General features: G+C 37.6%; 1 protein-coding gene across 12 annotated transcripts in view; it reads left to right on the top strand.

Annotated features, from left to right (window-relative positions):
* The window catches only part of myocd (myocardin), a 91,290-nt gene that overhangs the window by 62,295 nt on the left and 11,200 nt on the right, over window positions 1–17,795 (top strand). For 11 of the 12 annotated variants that reach the window (XM_027177560.2, XM_027177565.2, XM_027177568.2 and 8 more), the window contains one exon: window positions 15,505–15,570. In XM_027177560.2, coding sequence (XP_027033361.2) covers window positions 15,505–15,570 — 66 coding nt within the window. Of the gene's footprint in view, window positions 1–11,505; window positions 11,956–15,504; window positions 15,571–17,795 lie in introns of those variants that run through there. The other variant, XM_027177569.2, reaches the window with a different exon arrangement.

Raw genomic sequence — 17,795 nt, 5'->3', positions numbered from 1 at the left:
TCTTACTAAACAATGTAGTTTTGTACAAAATCTGCTCAAACATTTCTTTAGATTGAAATGTTTTTGTTTGTTATTTATTTCATACCGATATGAAGCTAACATTTGTTAGTAAATCAGAGTTTTTCCCAAATGACAGCAATTCATTTAATTCAGAAATTCTGTCCGTGTGAGAAGCCTACAATTTTGTTGTATTCATTTATTTTTTAAATTTTGTTTAAGTCAATCACTCTAAACTAATTGTAAAGACGGATTTTGTGAGTTTTTACGAGTCACATTCAAACAAGCCACGCTATTCTATATATATATAACCAAAATGCAAAAGTCGCAGAAAATTCAATACATCTATTTTTTTTTTGTCCAAATTATTTGAGATTTCCTGTCTTAAATTCTCAACTTATTATTCAGTTAATCTCAAAGCACATTATTTATTAGCTACTGAATTATTCAGAGGCTACATTGAAACTAATAGGAAAGGGATGTAGTTACTGAGAGATGGAGGAAATCCGAATCTGCAAAACTGGAAGTTGAAAAGGTCAGAATGTACATTTTTCATTAAGCAAGAGTAATCGCAGTGCCATTTCAATCTAGTTTAGATCTTTGTTAAATAAAAAAATAAAAAAATAAAACATGCTATGAGTGATGACATTAGAACCAGCAGGAACGACTGTTTTCACTTTTCTCACCTCAAAAAAAAGGATAGCATTACAAGTGATATCACTTAACATTTGCATTCTGACCTTTTCCAAACTTTTGCATGTTCTGAGAAATAAAAAGAATGGCAAATTAATTTGAAGCTATTCACACTAGCAGCTCAGGTATGTGTCATTGTGCAGAGGAGGTAAGTTAGAACCACATGTTAATTTCAGTAGAAAGCACCTGGCTATGATTAGAGGCTCGCTGTTGACGACAGGAATGCGCCGAACACAGTCGGCAGCATGAGCCAGGTAGGAAAACATACTTGTTTAAAGAAAACAAAAAACCATTAATGCATAACAGGTCCACATCAAGAGACATCCCAAATAATACCCCATGCTTTTGGTGCAACACTTGCAGAGTTTATTACTCAAGATCCTAATTCATCTCACTGCCAGCTCACATTCTTCAAACAATAGGGGACTTTATTATTCAATAAAAGAACAATATAAACCTTTTTTACAATTTCCTCCCCAAAGACTGAACCAATGTCATCTTTATTTTACCTGCCTGGCTATTTTTTATGTGTCAGAGCCATGTTTTTGATTAATTAAGTTCAGTAGTAACAGCCAGAAAGGTTTTTTTCACCACTATGAGCCAAAATGTCTAGATTTAATGAAAGAAAAATGGCTCAATGCTTCATTTGAAGCTCTCTCTTACACGAGCTCTGAAACCCTATCACAGAACACTTCTGATAAACAGAACACTTAAATCAGTGCTATAAATACCCACAGCGTGTAATGCATTCGGTATGTCATGACATAGTTTGGACTGGCTAATGGACAGTATGTCTAGTGAACTGGTTTGATGATGTAAGTATTTATGAATTCTTATGATGCAAAGGTGATGTGCGTCTTCTCAATGAAATTAACTGTGATAGGAAGTGCTTAAAGTGTCATTTTTCTTCATTTGTGCCTTGTTAATTTGACTTTTTTCAGGATTTCTTTTATGAGGTCAGGTGAGACATCTAGTAATGCATTGCCAAACTCATGCTTTAGAGATCTGTGGGTTTTATGCTTTAAAGCTCTTTTGTGCATTTCTGACAGATGTTAGAAAGTTACTGCTAAAAACAAACAAAACAAATCCACACAGTCCTCACTAGGAAAGCCTTGACTTAAACATACTGTAACCACACTACATACAAGCTGCTTTAGAAAACATGGAAGAATTATGATTTCATTGCCCTACTAAAATATTGTACTTATAAATTGTATTTTTAATATTTTACTACTCATCTAATATATATTGTTGATATATTTAATTAAAATTAATGGATTATATATATATATATATATATATATATATATATATATATATATATATATATATATATATATATATACATACATACATACATTTTAATAAAAAAATTTAATTCATTAAAATATATAATTAAATATATAATTTTATATCAATTAATCAAAGTATACTTATTATTGCATAATTGTAGCACATGAGCATTTATATTTAATAATTGTAAACATTGCTAGAAATAATATAATATAATATAATATAATATAATATAATATAATATAATATAATATAATATAATATAATATAAATAGTTAAATCTCACATACTACTCACACAAACTGTATTATAAATTTTTTTATGTATAAATGTACTATAAAATGTAAAGAAATTTAAAGTGTAGCTACATTTCATTACTCTTAAGTGATATATGTTTTTAATTACATGTCTCATAGGTTTTTGGAAAGTGTGTTGAGTAACGACTAAACCTAATGCTGTTTTAGATAGATAATTAGTGATGGGCTTGTGTGATGTGGAAGGTGGATTTGATTCTAATCCTAATACATGTTGTGGAAAGTCTGCACAAAAAGTTAGTTTTTTTAACACGTATGTTATAGCTGCTATAAACAGTAAAAAAAAATGCAGCTTGGTGTGTTATGAGAAACCAGAAAGCCATCCAAGACTTTTTTGGCACTTGGCTATCCCAGTGTAATATGTTAAAATGTGATACTGTATTTACAAGTGATATTGTTCTTAGGGTTTATATATACAGTAGGTATATGATTATTTGCCTTTATCTCTAGCCTATAAGCAAGGAAACATTTTGTAGACCATTGCTAATTGTAAGTGTGTATTTAGTGCCCGAACCGTGCCTGTGGATTATGTTTCAAGATTAAACAACATCCTACAAGATAAACTTTGACCATACAGTCAAAAATAGCCTGATGTCTATATAGCACTTCTCACATCCTCTATCATGTTATCATGAGTTAAGTAAATGTTGTCTACTTTTGGTGTTCTGCTGAATAGATTTTTTTTATATTAATACATCCATTTTAACCCTAATTCAGTGACTTATTAGGAAAACTGTATGGTTTTAATATCGTTTCTTTAACACTTTCATTCCTTTTCAACTGTCCAGTTTGGCTGCACTTGTACACATTGCAGCGTCAGATTCTGAAGCCTTAGATTATATTTACGGCCAAGTTTAATGTCTGTATTAACTGAAGTTCTTGAATTGTAGCTACATAACGTACCATATTGTGCTTCTGGAAAGTGGCCTGTGTTTTTTCAATAAAGTGGTTATGAGGTGATGTTTGTGAATAATATTTTGGGACAAGTTTTTCCTTGTATTTTGTTTGTCATTTGGCTGGTTTTGTATTTCTTTTCTAGTAATCAAGACATAATATTACCTTCTCATGTATTGCTGATTGTTTTGGCAAAACAAACACTGCTTAATTAATTTATATACTCGCTTAATTAGCCGTCTAAGTTATAAAAATGTTATAGAAAACAGTTGCTGTAAAAGAGACATCTTTCATCGCCTTTAAACTATGTACAAAAAATAAATAAATAATTCAAGATATTTCTGTCATGTGGAGGCACTTAGTGAAATTTTATTACGTAAATTTAGTTTCATCATAAAAATAGCTGCCATTAAACAATTCAGGAAGCTCTTCTAACCTCTATGCCTTCATAATAAAGGTTGAAAAAACCAACTGAATGTCATGTTGCTGATCGTTAGCACGACCCATGATGCATTTAAATCCCATGTGGATGTTAGTCGGGAGAATTCAACATATCTGTTTAATTCAAGCCAACTGTTAAAGGCCGAGCTTATCAAAGAGTAATCTCTATCAACTCAAATAGAGCATAAAGCCATTAGATGAGCAGGAAGCTGCACACTCTGTACTGGATGTGGTATTCATTAAAGTGTAATGCTGGGGAATCAATCAAATAGTGCTCAAAATTTCTTTTGAAAGCTGTCGTTCCCAAAGGCCAAGTAAAACACTGAAGGATGGGGTCATATTTTTTAAAGGTTTCAGCTGACATACCAGCAGCTCTGGGAATGGGCTCAAATACAAACAGCGTAATACCTCTTAATATTGAAATTTCACCACAGTGACCACCTTCGCAAGTCTCTCTGAGAATGTGCATCGCCCTCAAGAGGTTTAATACTCAAACAGACCGTGTCTTCATTTGATTAACTAAATACATTGTGCAGTAATCTAAAAAGACATAAGAATGAAGATCACTAACTTGCTCTCGGATCGTAGCGAGCATGATTTGTGCTCGGAATTGCTCAGTAATATACCAAGCGTACTTTGAGTAGTTTGCAAACAGGTGTGCCTCGGTAATGTTTTTCAGTACTTTGTAATTCATAGTCCTCTGGCTACCTGATTAACACAAGAACATATGAGGCCAAGCACTTAGTTGTACTGCTTGCCAAAAAACATCTCCTTCCAGAGCATTCCACGCAGGATGCCTTGAATGTGATTTGCGTTCTTGTGTGGAAGTTACGATAAGTATGACTGCATTGTGGTAATTGACCCTAATGCTGAGCCAAGTCTTGTATTGCTCACAAAACCACAAACCAAACCAGTCTTTTTCCATCACTGCCCAAGATCTTGCTTCTTTATAACAATGCCAACATTACTTTTGATACTAAGTATTTTGGTTTGTGAGTTTGTCAAGACTTCTATTATTATATGTTGAGTAAAAAAATATATACAGAACATTATTCTTGTTTTAAAAGATTCTGAAGGGCAACTATGTTTATGTTATCGTCATTCCAATAGCCGATAATGGCTTATAGAACTAAAATAATACACGGATTGACTAAATCTTGCTATCATTTTTAACTGGTTATTAAATTGATTGGATGTAGACAGTAATATGGCATTACACATAAATATGGATGACAAATCAATTCAAATTTAGATTTGAAATAATATATAGACATTTTTCCTTTTCTGGATATCAATAATATGATCATTCTATGTATATCTAGAAACATGATCTCATCTGGAATGTAAGATAATTAACACAATTTTTTTGAATTTTGAGCAATAAACCTTCATGGCTCATTGTACAAAACTAGAATGTTCTGAGATGGGAACGGGTGACCATGAGGAGTACCCAAGAGACAAGACAGGAGGAGATGAGATAAGGGTAAGAACATCTCTGTAAGGTATGTGACTAAAGAAAGTTCAGCTTGTCAGCCTCCACAAGTAAGCGTTCCTGGCTTGATGAAAATAAAAACCATGATCATTGCTGTAAAGTCATTTGTGTATCCTGTATGATCAGAAAAAGCAGTAGAAAATTTCTCAGATTGATTCAATTAATTAGATTTTATTAGAATTCATATTGAACTTGGTTGAAAAATCAATAACAAATCCTGAGACAACCTGTCAATCAGAGCTCAGATTTTCTAGAGCTGGAATGAACAATAATGTCTGTAAACATCCAGGATGGCACATTCAATTCCAGTTTATTAAGGTATGGTATACATCATATACTGTAGGATAAGAATTTAGAAACGCTGATGTAAATCATCAACAAAACACATCAATGATATGTACACCATTACCCTGATTTTTATTACTCCATCACTTGTTGCTTTTCACACTCCAACAGGGTTCACTTTTCTGTCTGTGAAACAGCTAATAAATCAAATAAAGACATATGAGCCTGTAAGAAACATTAACTTAAATTAAAATAAAACGTCATATACATTCTGAGCAAGACTCCATAATTACTACATAAACTATACACAGTATATGGTGTAGCATATAGTATAGTAGTATATAATATAGAGTATAAAAATTTATTTTAAATAAATGTAAAATCTCATTATCTCATTATACAACTGAACAGTTGAATGCCTTGCTTAAGGACCCAGGAAGAGAAGGTTAGTCTTGGTGGGACAAGAACAGAATCTTTTGAGCAATAGGTCAAGGCTCTAAACACTGAGCTTCTCACATCACTAGCCCCTGACCATTTACATTTACAGCATTTGGCAGACACCTTTATCCAGAGTGTCATACAGAAGTGCTTAAATCTCTATCATTGGATACATTAATACTGGTTCACAAGGTTACATACTTAAGATACCATGAGTTTAAAACATTGTTCAAAGTTACAATGGAAAAGTTTCAAAATTTGTTGTTTTTTTAATGCAAAAATAGGGAAAGAAGTGCTACAGGACTTGAAGTGTTTCCTGAATAAGTAGGTCTTCAACCGTCGTTTGAAAATAGTCAGTGATTCAGCAGTCCGGACACCTAGGGGAAATTCATTCCACCATCTTGTTGCCAGAACAGAAAAGAGTCTTGTAGTATACTCTTACCCTGAGAGATGATGGAACTGGTCAAACAGTGCTGGTAGATCGGGGGTGTGGGGTGCAGTGCAAGGAGTGATGAGGGCTTTGAGGTAAGAGGGAGCCTGTAGGCCAGCAACAGTGTTTTGAATCAGTGTTTTGACTATCACTCCCATATGTGATTCTTATTCACCCTGTTGCCACAAATTTGAAAGTACACAAGGGTCTAGAATGTTTTTGTATGCTGTAGCATTACAATTTCCTTCACTGGAACCCCAACATGTTCCAACATGATAATATCCCTGTGCCAATATAGTGATCCATAAAGACATGATTTGCCAAGGATGGAAAGCACAGAATCCAGACCTCAACCCCACTGACCTCAGGCCGTCTCACCTGATATCAATGTCTGACTTTCTTATGCTCTTGTGGCTGAATGAATGCAAATCTCCATAGCAATACTTCTAAATCAATTGGAAAGCCTTCCCAAAGAGTAGAGCTTATCATAACATTAAAGTGAGGACTAAATCTGGTACATATGTGTATTATGTTCAGGTGTTCACAACAGTTTGCCATATAATGTATACAGACTGTTACTGTAATTAAAACAGCCAATACTGTAGTTGTTCTATATAGAAATATACATTTTGTGTAATTGTTAAAAAAAATATGTTGCAAGTATTTTTACATCATTTTACTTTGACTTGAGTTGCCTTTTTTAATATATTTTACTTTTTTTTTTTTAGAAATGTCAAAAAAAGTAGGCATGCAAGTTGGATGTGCCTCATATGAATTTTCTCATATGTGTTAAAAATCAAGAATTTGCCTTTAAGTGTTTTCGCAGCTTTTCAGTCGGTAAAGAAAGCACATCTTTCCTGAACAAATCACCAGTCGCTACAGAAATACTGCAAATGCAGTGTAGCAGAGCCACCCTGCAGAGTGACGAGGACCTGGTTTCACACTGAACAAGTCAATTCAATTCAACAACCTTTCTCTGTGGATGACTTGTATGTTTAGGTTGAACACAGACTAGCAGTACCTTCCAATAAACACTCTTCGAGGTCATATGGGAACGAGCACTACAGATAAATTCCTGTTATCCAGCAAAGACCCTGATAAGATGCACTTTATCCTCATTAAGCAAACATGAGGTATATTACGATGTGTGGTCTAACAACCAACTGGTTAACACCAACCAAAACAAGGACTTGGTCTTTCCCCATCTGGAGGGGAAATGTGCTCCTTGACAGCACATTTCAACCAAGTAGTATAAAATTATTTGGTTCAGTGCACAACACGTGAAGATAAATATTAGCCCATGTGATGAGATACTCTTGTTTCATGCCTGTGTAGCATGCTGGGGGGCATGTTATTTTCTGCCTGGAAGGTTGAGACAGAGACAGGAGATTGACATATTCAAGGCCAAAGGTTAGACGAGTAGATCCAGGTTAAGAAAGTGGGTCATCTTTCAATGGGAGAGCCCATATATATATATATAGGTTTTGCATCAGTGAAACATCTTACAGAGTATTTACATCTGAGTATCTGGAATCTTATATCCAACTTCTGTACAAGAACATCTGATATAAAACACTCCTAACTCCTAATCCAATCATAATTTAAATTCTCTCTCTCAAACACATACTGTAGACAAACACATATTTTCGGCAAGCATGCGTATCCCTCAGATGATATTTGAACCCCACCTATACCTAGGTAGTTTATTCCTAAGCAGCTGGAAAGTGACTGCAGTTTCACTGTTCAGCGTCTTTTTGACATTTTCACAATACACGATCTTGCTAATCCAGCACAGGCTACACTGTAAAACTGGGCCAAAATACTTTACTTTAGGCTCATGAGACTACAATGACAATGACTTATACATCAAACATGATCCTCAACATACACAGTAGTCCTTAGACTAAACAGTGATGAGTGTTACATGTAGTTCAGAGACATCTGATCAAAACATACGCAAACATTCCTTTCCATACATAAATCAAACTAGAAAAACAGATCATAGTTTACCTGACAGAAACCAGTCAATTTTATTCTGTCAGAGCAAAGAAAAGAGAGATCTTGAATCCTTCGCATGTTATTTTTGATACCTGCTCTTATCTAAGTATTAGTCATGGCTTCAGATTAAGCAAAATTAAGCTTGGAGAAAGTTAAAGTGTATTTAAAGTGGTCAGGTTTTAAGCATGCGTAAATTTCAATCTCAATTTAACTAATAACAGGGATAACATTAGCAAGAATCTGAAGTGATGCGAGAGCTCCATGTGCCCTCACATGGCTATCATTCAGGCACGTTTCTCTTTTCAGACAACACCCTGAATTCATTTGAAAGCACTCTATCCAACTGAACAAAACACAATCCAGATTAAGTATGGATACTCAGAGTTCGGGTCCAGCATAATCATAAATTGTGTTACAGATTCCAGGTACAATTCCTCTTGCCAACACAACTGATCCCTTACTCAGTGACACCAAAGAAAATACACTATTATTTCACTTATAATTTTGTCCCTAGCACTATCTAATATGATCCTAGTGCAGTTTTAACCCTTGGCTTTTCGCCTACCTGTTTAACCCCCAAAATTCAGGCTTTGTGAAGAAAATGCAGTGGTTTGTTCACACCTTAATATTCTGTTTTATCAACATTTCATTATCATACATGTTTAAACCTGGATCTGACGAAAATTGGCTGTACTCTTTGAAAAAATAAAAGCCCTCAGAGGAACTTGAAAAAGCATAACCCAGATGTTAAGGGATCTAAACAATGCCTTAGCAAAAAAAAGAAAAGAAAAGAAAAGAAAAGAAAAGAAAAGAAAAGAAAGAAAAGAGCTCTCTTGTACATTCCCGAAAGTGGACAAATCTTCCGATCTTTTGGCTTTTTCTCAGGAGACTCTTTGGGTGCTCCATTTGGGAGTGTTTACCTGTGGCCATAGTCATCGCTCTAAGGCAAAGGCAGCAGCGACAGTAAGCAGAGAATGGTCATTAAAGCAATGTTGTAACGGAGACCAGTGGGTTTTAGACAGATAAGAGCCAGCTGTTTCTGCTGCTTCAGGTTTTCAGCCTGCTCATGGCCTTTGCTTGCCTTCATTGCTCTGTCTTTCACTCATCTCAGTTTATTTCTAAGGCTAACTTTAACTCTGTCTTAGCACTAACCCTCAATCTTAACTTGCTGATTCTGTCCCTTCTATGACTGTCGCTCTGTGTATTTCCTCTCTCTCTCAGTTTGTCTCTGCCTCTCTTTCTCTCACTCTTCAGTCCTGCTGGCTCCACTCAGGACTCGGCAGGCTGCGGCTCCTCCTCTGACCGTCTGCGTGTGTGAGACGCTGTCTGTCTGATGTGCTCTGAGATACAGCCAAGAGCAAGACAAGCTCCACTCCTCCGCTCAGCTCTGCCTTCAGACTGTCTAAATCTGTAGTGACAGAGATAGTTACATTACATCGACCAGTGTACATCACTGCACAGTGTACAACAAAAAGCCATTGATCACAGAACATGAAACAGGTGGGTGTCTGTTTGCAGTCCTGAACAAATCTATGTCCTCTGACTTTCTGAAACAATGAAAACGTTATAGAAACATTGATGATTTCTACAGATCCATAAAGCGATATGTCTGAAAATCCGTATACAATGTTAGAAAATCTTTTATTGTGTAGACACAGAAGAAAAAAAAATCAGACCAATGAATTTGTAGATCCACATAAATTTTCGAAGCTTTTTTCTTCAAAAAATTTAACTGATAAATGAATCAACACGTGTACAGTATTGGTTATAATAAAACTCAAATTCAAATGTTAACATTACTGTCAAAGCAAAGGTTTTTAATAAAACCTCATTTTGGGGTGCCAATAAACACATCGCTGAGGATGGTGATATTACAGATGAATTCAGTATGGTGTTAGCCACAGATTTCCAAGAAGCACTTAAAACTCCAGAGGTCATAAAGCTATATTACACCAAAGCCATAACATATCTTATGGTTGAATTCTACGCTATGAAACCCGTGTGCGTCTGCTCAGGCAGATATTATATGATTGTAAATAGTCATTTATCATCAACCCAGAACTGTGATTCATGTCTCGAGGTGTCACACTGAGCCACTCTTGAGGAGTCTGCTCAGATGAAACATGTCTCCTTTAGAGACGCGAGGCCCAATTAAAGGGAGGGATTAAGATAGGACTCAGTGACCCTCTGAGGAATTTCGCAAGGATGCTCAGACTCGGCCGCTGCCACAACCTCCCTTTAAGCACTTTCACCTGCTAATTAAGCCTTCCAAGCTCCAGTCAAGGAGAACTGTGTGCAGCCAGGCGCTCTTTTCGCCAGAAAACAGCCCGCTTACAACTCAAGATGTACTAATGTAAATATTTGACCGTGCTTGTATATTGGACTGTTGAGCGTTACGTGTGGCGGAGGGAGTGGACAGATTGTTTGGGTGCCATTAGCGAGTTTAAGCCCTTGGATTCATTTAAAATCTAAAGTGTTTTAAAACGACGAGCCAGTGCTGAGTCTGAAAAAAAAGCTTTGAAAAACAGACATGAGGAACACAGAAGTGTGAGCCGAGCTCAGCAATGACACTCCAACAGTGTTTCTCTGATATTCCAATCCATTCTGAGGAAACCTGCAAATTGTAAACAGTTATACAAAGGACAGATGCGCTAGAATGCAAGTGTTTACACAATTTTCAGCACAAGACAGTTGTAGCTACTATATCTCTCAGATTTCCCCCAAAAATTGGTATATACTTCGTCTATGCTCTGGCTACTCTGTTGTGTGTTGCTTGGAGTGTTGCAGTGGGTCTACAGGGACAGTTGAAGTGTTTCTACTACTAAAGCAGAGCAAATTATCCACCCTGACATTTGTTTAGGATTGTGGAAGCTGGAGGAAAGGCTGTCAGCATACTGAGTGCAGATTTCTTCTCTTAAGATAAGATAAAATACACAAACACATAGATTGAGTTTAAGTACAGTATTTTTTATTTTTGTATTGCTGTCTGTAGGAACATGTTAGAAGCTTGAATAACAACCATACTACTAAAAGTTCAATTTATCCCAGATGGGAGGATAGTGCACACCTCCTACATTTAAGAGCAGATGTGAATATGAGGAGGAATGCTTGGTTAAGGAAGTGGAACATCTTCATTCCTGGCATTGACACCTGTTGATCTCCAGGGGTGTATGTGTTTTGAGGTGTGTGTGTGTGTGTGTGTGTGTGTGTGTGTGTGTGTGTGTGTGTGTGTGTGTGTGTGTGTGTGTGTGGTGGGCTTGCATGCTGCTGAACAGTAGGGGCAGCCCTGTCCCATGCTGACGGAGAACTCACTAGTGAGCTGGAGGAGGGCTCAGCACGCACTTTCCTCCAGTTTAAGACCCTCCCAGCAGCACAGTCCTATCAGTTTCTCTCTCATGTATTGGAGCCCCCACTGCTATATGGAACCGTAGCCACTCTGAAGAGTCGAGCAGGCTGGTTGACACTCAGTGGTCGTCTTGCGCTCAGCATTTAGATGTGTACAAATTTGACACTTCTGTGCTCACTTGTTCGGGGCCACCCTGTTGATGACGTTTCTCTCCAACGGGACTGAAGTTAGCAAACTTCTCTGTTAATGTGCTGACACTGGAATCTTACTGTGACCAGAATGACCCTGCTGGGCTCTGAACACTCGGTACTGATTCGCAGCAAATTTAGATCAGGTAAGATATTCCCTGTCCATCTTTTATCAAATACTTTGTTTGGATTTTTTTTTTTTAAAACATTTGTAATTACGAATTACTTAAAACCACTTAAATTATTTATGTTGGTATTGTTTGAAAACTGAATCGTATAGAATGATGGTGATGATTTTGTGAAACAAATCACTCTGTAAACTATGCGATTTTATGATTTTAGGAGTTGTTTAGTAGTAGTTTTAGTGTACAGCACATGTATACATAGAGGTGATTGTTAGCTTCCAGTAGCTTGAACTGAAGTGAGACAGAGGTCAAAGGTTATCAGACGACAAAGATGGCAGTTTGACATGACCTTACCAGTCTGAAGGGCTAGCTGTAGTGATGCCGAAATGTCCACCTCATGTTCTTAGCTTAGTTCGGCTGTTTTCTATCATTTTCCGTTCATCTCTCTCTGCCTTGCAATCCTTCTCAGGAACTGAGAAGCCTCTCTTCTGTGCTAATGTTTATATACAAGTCGTCTCACGCCACTTCTCTCAGACGAATACAGGAATCATGTCCAGAAAGGATCTGATGTGAACAATACTGCCATCTCTCTGACACAAAAGTTACTGACACAGGCATAGATGTGTCTGTGCCAAATATTAAAACACACTACAGAGACAACTTGTTGACAACCAACAGAAAGATGTTTGCAGTTTTCACTTCGCTTTGAAAGATTTTCAGGATTTCACAGCCTGGAAGAATTTTTTCTTCCTTACATTTTTTTAATGGCTCACCCAAAATTGCAGGCAAAATTGAGCGTTTCCCTCCTGTTGCTTAGAGCATTGACACAAAGGAAATGACCCCTGAGTCCAGAGGAAATCGAAGATATAAAGCCTCGGGTCCACAAAGTGGCATGGTTAAAAAACATTGCTTATTTTGACCAGCACATATTAGTGCTATAATGCTACACAGATGTTGGTCTGTTTATACAGAGACATAGGTTTTGGCTTCTATATGCACACTTGTTGCCACTATTTTCCCCTGCATGAGTGTGTGTGCGTGAGAGAAAGCAGGGTAGATAGAGATCTGCCAGTGCGTCCCTAGTGGACTTGTTCATATCTTTGATAAACTTCATCAGTGGCTGTAAGGGATGGGCGGAATCACGCAAGTAAATAACTGTGCACATGCTGTGCCAAAAGCTAAGACAGTTAAAGGTGTGCAGTTCAGAAGTGTTGCCCTGCGCAGCTGAGAACTATCCAGTAGCAGTCACATTACCAATGCAGACACAAAGATGGCTGGTTTGTATGCTGTAAGATGTTAAATTGTCCATATCAGCTGATAATATGCATGGGTTCGTTTATCAGATTGATGTCTTTGCTTTCATTTTGATTTAACTTTCAAAAATTTCCGAATTCCAAGCCGGTTTTATTATTATTTTTATTACTACACTCACTAACTAATGGAATGGTCATTTCGTTTGAGAGCCAACTTACTATTTGGACCCTAGATAGTCCCTAGTGTGGTTCTGTTTTAGCCAGTCTGGGCCTAGTAAACAAGCTCTAATACCAATGCTAATCGCTTTGCTCATTTGGATTAGGAGCTGCAAAAAGACCCCAAACAGACGTCACTGATTTAGACTGGGTTTAACTGCATCTGCTCATTGTGTGTTTGGCCATGTGTGAGGTATTCTCAAATTACTGACAGCTTAATAAGTCTGTGAGCCTTCTGGTGAGTCAAAGAGAGTTTATCATGTCCTCCCACCATGATCCTTTCCCCCTAACTTGCATAAATAACATAATTATTGCAAGCTACTGCATTACCTTCAGATGCTCCTCTGAGGTTGGGACTTGATTTGACCTTGACTATTCTGTATAGAAATGATAGGGAGTTGGGATACAGAGAATGGAACAAGATGCTGGTGGTACACAAAACAATGGCAGTCCTGATTAGATGCAACAGCCAAACAGCTGGACCTACCCATAGCCAAGTGTGCAGTTGCTGGTGTCATGAACTATACGGCTGGGATAAGTCAAATACTACAGAAGCACACTGATCATATGGATACAAATATCTCAGAGCCATCTGTATCATGTCAAGATTACTGCCTTTTTACTATTCACAGAAAGAGCATTTCACTTCAAAGGGCTCAGGATTTGTTTGTTCTTACTCTGATGGAGTCCACGATGTTCTGTACTGGAAAAATGGATTGCTTATTATTCTACAACATGTAAGGGATTATTGTTGATTATTATATACCAGTACAATACCAGTGAAATTTCCCTGGGCATGAACAGCAGGCACAACTGCAAAACTGTTATCGGGTTGAGACAAGGCTTTTTTTTTCCATATTCTAGATATATGCCCCGAAGACAACTGGTGCAGCTATTTTAGGCCATTAAGTCAGCTCATATGGTTCTTATTGCTGAGGTTATTTGATCCAGAGCATCTGTGAAGCTGTGATGGTTCTTATAGAGGATAATTATTTAGGGCAATCAAGGGGTTTGGCATTCTTCATCGTGCCTTCCACACCCTCCAACCCTTTTCCCCACTGCTAACATCGCCAAATAGTGCTGACGGTGCCAGAAAGCAATCTCAGACCCATGCTCACAGCCATTTTTTCCTCTCTTTCCCTTTTTTTTATTATTCACCTGTTGCTCTCACTGTAATCCTGTCAGAGTTTATTTGAAATATACATCTGAAAAAAAGAGAAAAACAACAGGTAGAAATGTGTGCGTGACCCAGATTTCTTTCTTTTTTTTAACTAAAACAAGCTTGTAAAAAAAAACCTGAGGTGTCCAAAAAGGCTTCCATGTATTATCCACGATGGCACTTGTGAGAACTGCCAGTTCTAGTGCCAAAACTCAGCCAGGTTCCCAAGCGCTGTCCATCTATTTGCCCATTAACAGCCCACTCTTCTGTACTTGGCAGTGTTTCCCAGCTTCATCTTGCCCAAAATGTGTTCAGAAGAGAAGCAGATGTGCTGCTCAGAGACTGTTTTTGTCTGATAGCAGTGTAAAAAGTGTACGTGATTTCTGCATGTCCTCTAGGATTTGATCCATAAGTGCAAATTCCATTTTACGGCAATATGATAACATTTCAACATTTCTCAATAGATAATCTTATAATGACTTCTCATGTAGTGACCCACAGTTGACACACTGACAGTCTGCTATGCTGATGTGAGACACGCCACCCAAAACAAAGAAAGCAACAGACCCACAAATATTTCTTATAACAGGATGTAGGTCTATGATAAACACAGCTCCTGGCTTTTAAACAACTCTCCCTACAGTGTGTGGTCCTCGTGGGCGTGATGGCCCGTGAAGAGGAGGGTCATAAATGCAAGAGCTGCTCGTTTAGCCCATTGCTGGTTTGTGTACGTTACCGATTCTCTTCCTCAAGAAAGACACTCTGCTATCTCTGCATGCCTGCAGGGGATGATGTGTTCCCTGCCCAGACAAAGATTTACAGCTCATTCTCTAGTTTTGCTTCATGGATAGTGAATCTCTCTCTCTCTCTCTGTCTCTCACTCTCTATCTGTCTCTCTATCTGTATCTCCTCTTCTCATTCCCTCCCTTCCTCTACTCACAGTCCTGCAGTTGAGGCTCCAACAAAGGAGGACAAGAGAGCAGTTAGCAGACCAGGGCATCATGCCTCGTGAGTAACACTTCTTTTTTCACACTCATCACTACCCAACACCCCCCTGTCTGCTTGCACCATTATACTAAGTGGCGTCTGACACGTGTCAGTCTGAAACCAACCAGCTGATTGATCACAAGACATGGGGAAGTGGTAAAAAAGAAAAGTGAAGCGTATGGCATAAATGTAGAGAATCACACAGATCAGATGTTAGAACGTGCCTGGCCAGAAGTGTCAGGCTTTTCAGAGGAAGTACAGCAATGTTTGGCATAGATCTTCCTCAGAAGAATGAAAAAAAAGGAATGGCTTGTACAAGTGATAAACATCACAGGGCTTTAAATCATATTCCTTCATGCACATTCTGTTGTACAGGATGACTTCAGTGGAATGCTCTTTGTTCAGGAGGCGGTCTGGGACCACAAGCAAGCCAAGTGCACCACCAACATAATGTGGATATATGTAGCAGCAAAGCATCAATAGATGCAAAGAATCATTCACTCATTAGGTTAGAAAATCAAGAAGGAGCTACAGTATTCATGTGAGAATAGTGACAGTCGATTGACATTAAGGTAAAATAATATGTACCACCTGCCCGATGGATGGCTCACCTCTGATCTGTATCCCCTTTCTATAGTCCTACTTAGTGTCACACATTTATAATTTATAAATACATAAACACATGCAGTGTTGTTATGTGTCTGGGTCTCAGCTTACTCACAGTGTAGTTTGCTCTTGAACTGGTTATATTGAGACATGTTGCTGAATGGTATAGCAAGCAGAAAGGCTCCAGTGGTGAGATAACTAGTGTAAGTGCGCACAGGAAAGGAATCCAGAGGCCTGCCCAGTCCTATCAATCTCTGGGAGACTGCCAAAGATAAATGCCCCTAAAATCATGATTGGCCAGCCTGCAGCCTTTAAAAAGAATTTTCAGCGACTGTTTATCAATTGATTAGAGGCCAGGAGTGGATGAAGCTGGACATGTGCCACAGCTGCCATCGACAAGCTTTTACCAGACAAAACATACATACATATTATGACAACAAATAACAGAGCTGGAGCTCCTGTATCATGTTATAGCATCACTAAAGACAACTGTATAATGAGTCTATGACTGCAGAATGTCAGTGTTCTTCCAGGTCGGTTCCACCATCTATCAGTTCTCATTCTCCAGCCTGCCAATGCACACCTTACCTTAAGAGCTCACATGAGGCTGAATTGACTAAATCTGTCACATTCTTTTATGGATGGAATATTTCAGCCGTTCTTCTGTTGTCTGGAAGGTTGATGGTCAGTGTGTGTGCCCCAAATATATATCTCTCCAGGAACATCTGGTGTTTATTAGGCACTTGAAAGCAGCAGTCATGCCTCTCAAGGCTGTTTGGCGTGTGGCCGGGAGGAGCTTGCAGCCTTTTCATGAGTCTTATTTCACCCTATCTTAAAGAACTGTCCCGGAATATTCCTTTATATTCAGCTAAACTTCCGCAGTCTAAGTTAAAGGCCTAATATTTCTTCCCCTTCATTTGACAGAGGAGAAAACATTTAACGCAACATAAACATACTGTATAACTACCTGCAGTTTATGCAGAAATAATAAACCATTAAAAAAAATCTTGTTTGTTCGCAATTACAATGCAATTTTATACAATATATTTTGCAAAACACATAATACGTTATAGTGGAATACACTGAAAGATAATGATCAAGTGCTATTCCAAACAGAGTAATTGTATGTTCTTTTCATATAATTTCACTACTGGTACACTATAATGTATTTTACCACTGATAATAGGAACTGGTTATCATCACTATAACTGATATTTCTAATGCTAACAGAATGAACAGCAGATTAGCTTTAGAACACACTACAGTATATTAAGTGACTGAGCATTTGTTCATTTGTTGCTCTAGTAGATTTTTAGAGAACCATTTATTACTAATAGTTAAAAGCACATACACACAGTCCAAACCATTGGTTTCTTAAACAGAGTTAGGGACCCCTTTAACAATAAACTCCCTTTATTTAATAATTGTGAGCCTTCGTATTCCTGAATTTCCCACCAACAGAACACATAAGGTCTCAGATGAATGAGTGCTTAGACCCCTAAATATACTTAATAATGTGGGTTGTGAGCTCCAATACTGTAACAAATTTTTTATTAAATGAAGATTCCTTGGTTGTACATCACTGGTGTAAATAAATAAATGTAAATAAATGTCACACTTTAGACAGATTAAATCCAATT

This window comes from Tachysurus fulvidraco, chromosome 8 (assembly GCF_022655615.1).
Source record: "Tachysurus fulvidraco isolate hzauxx_2018 chromosome 8, HZAU_PFXX_2.0, whole genome shotgun sequence".
Lineage (NCBI taxonomy): Eukaryota > Metazoa > Chordata > Actinopteri > Siluriformes > Bagridae > Tachysurus > Tachysurus fulvidraco.
This window is presented reverse-complemented; position numbering and strand designations above follow the sequence as displayed.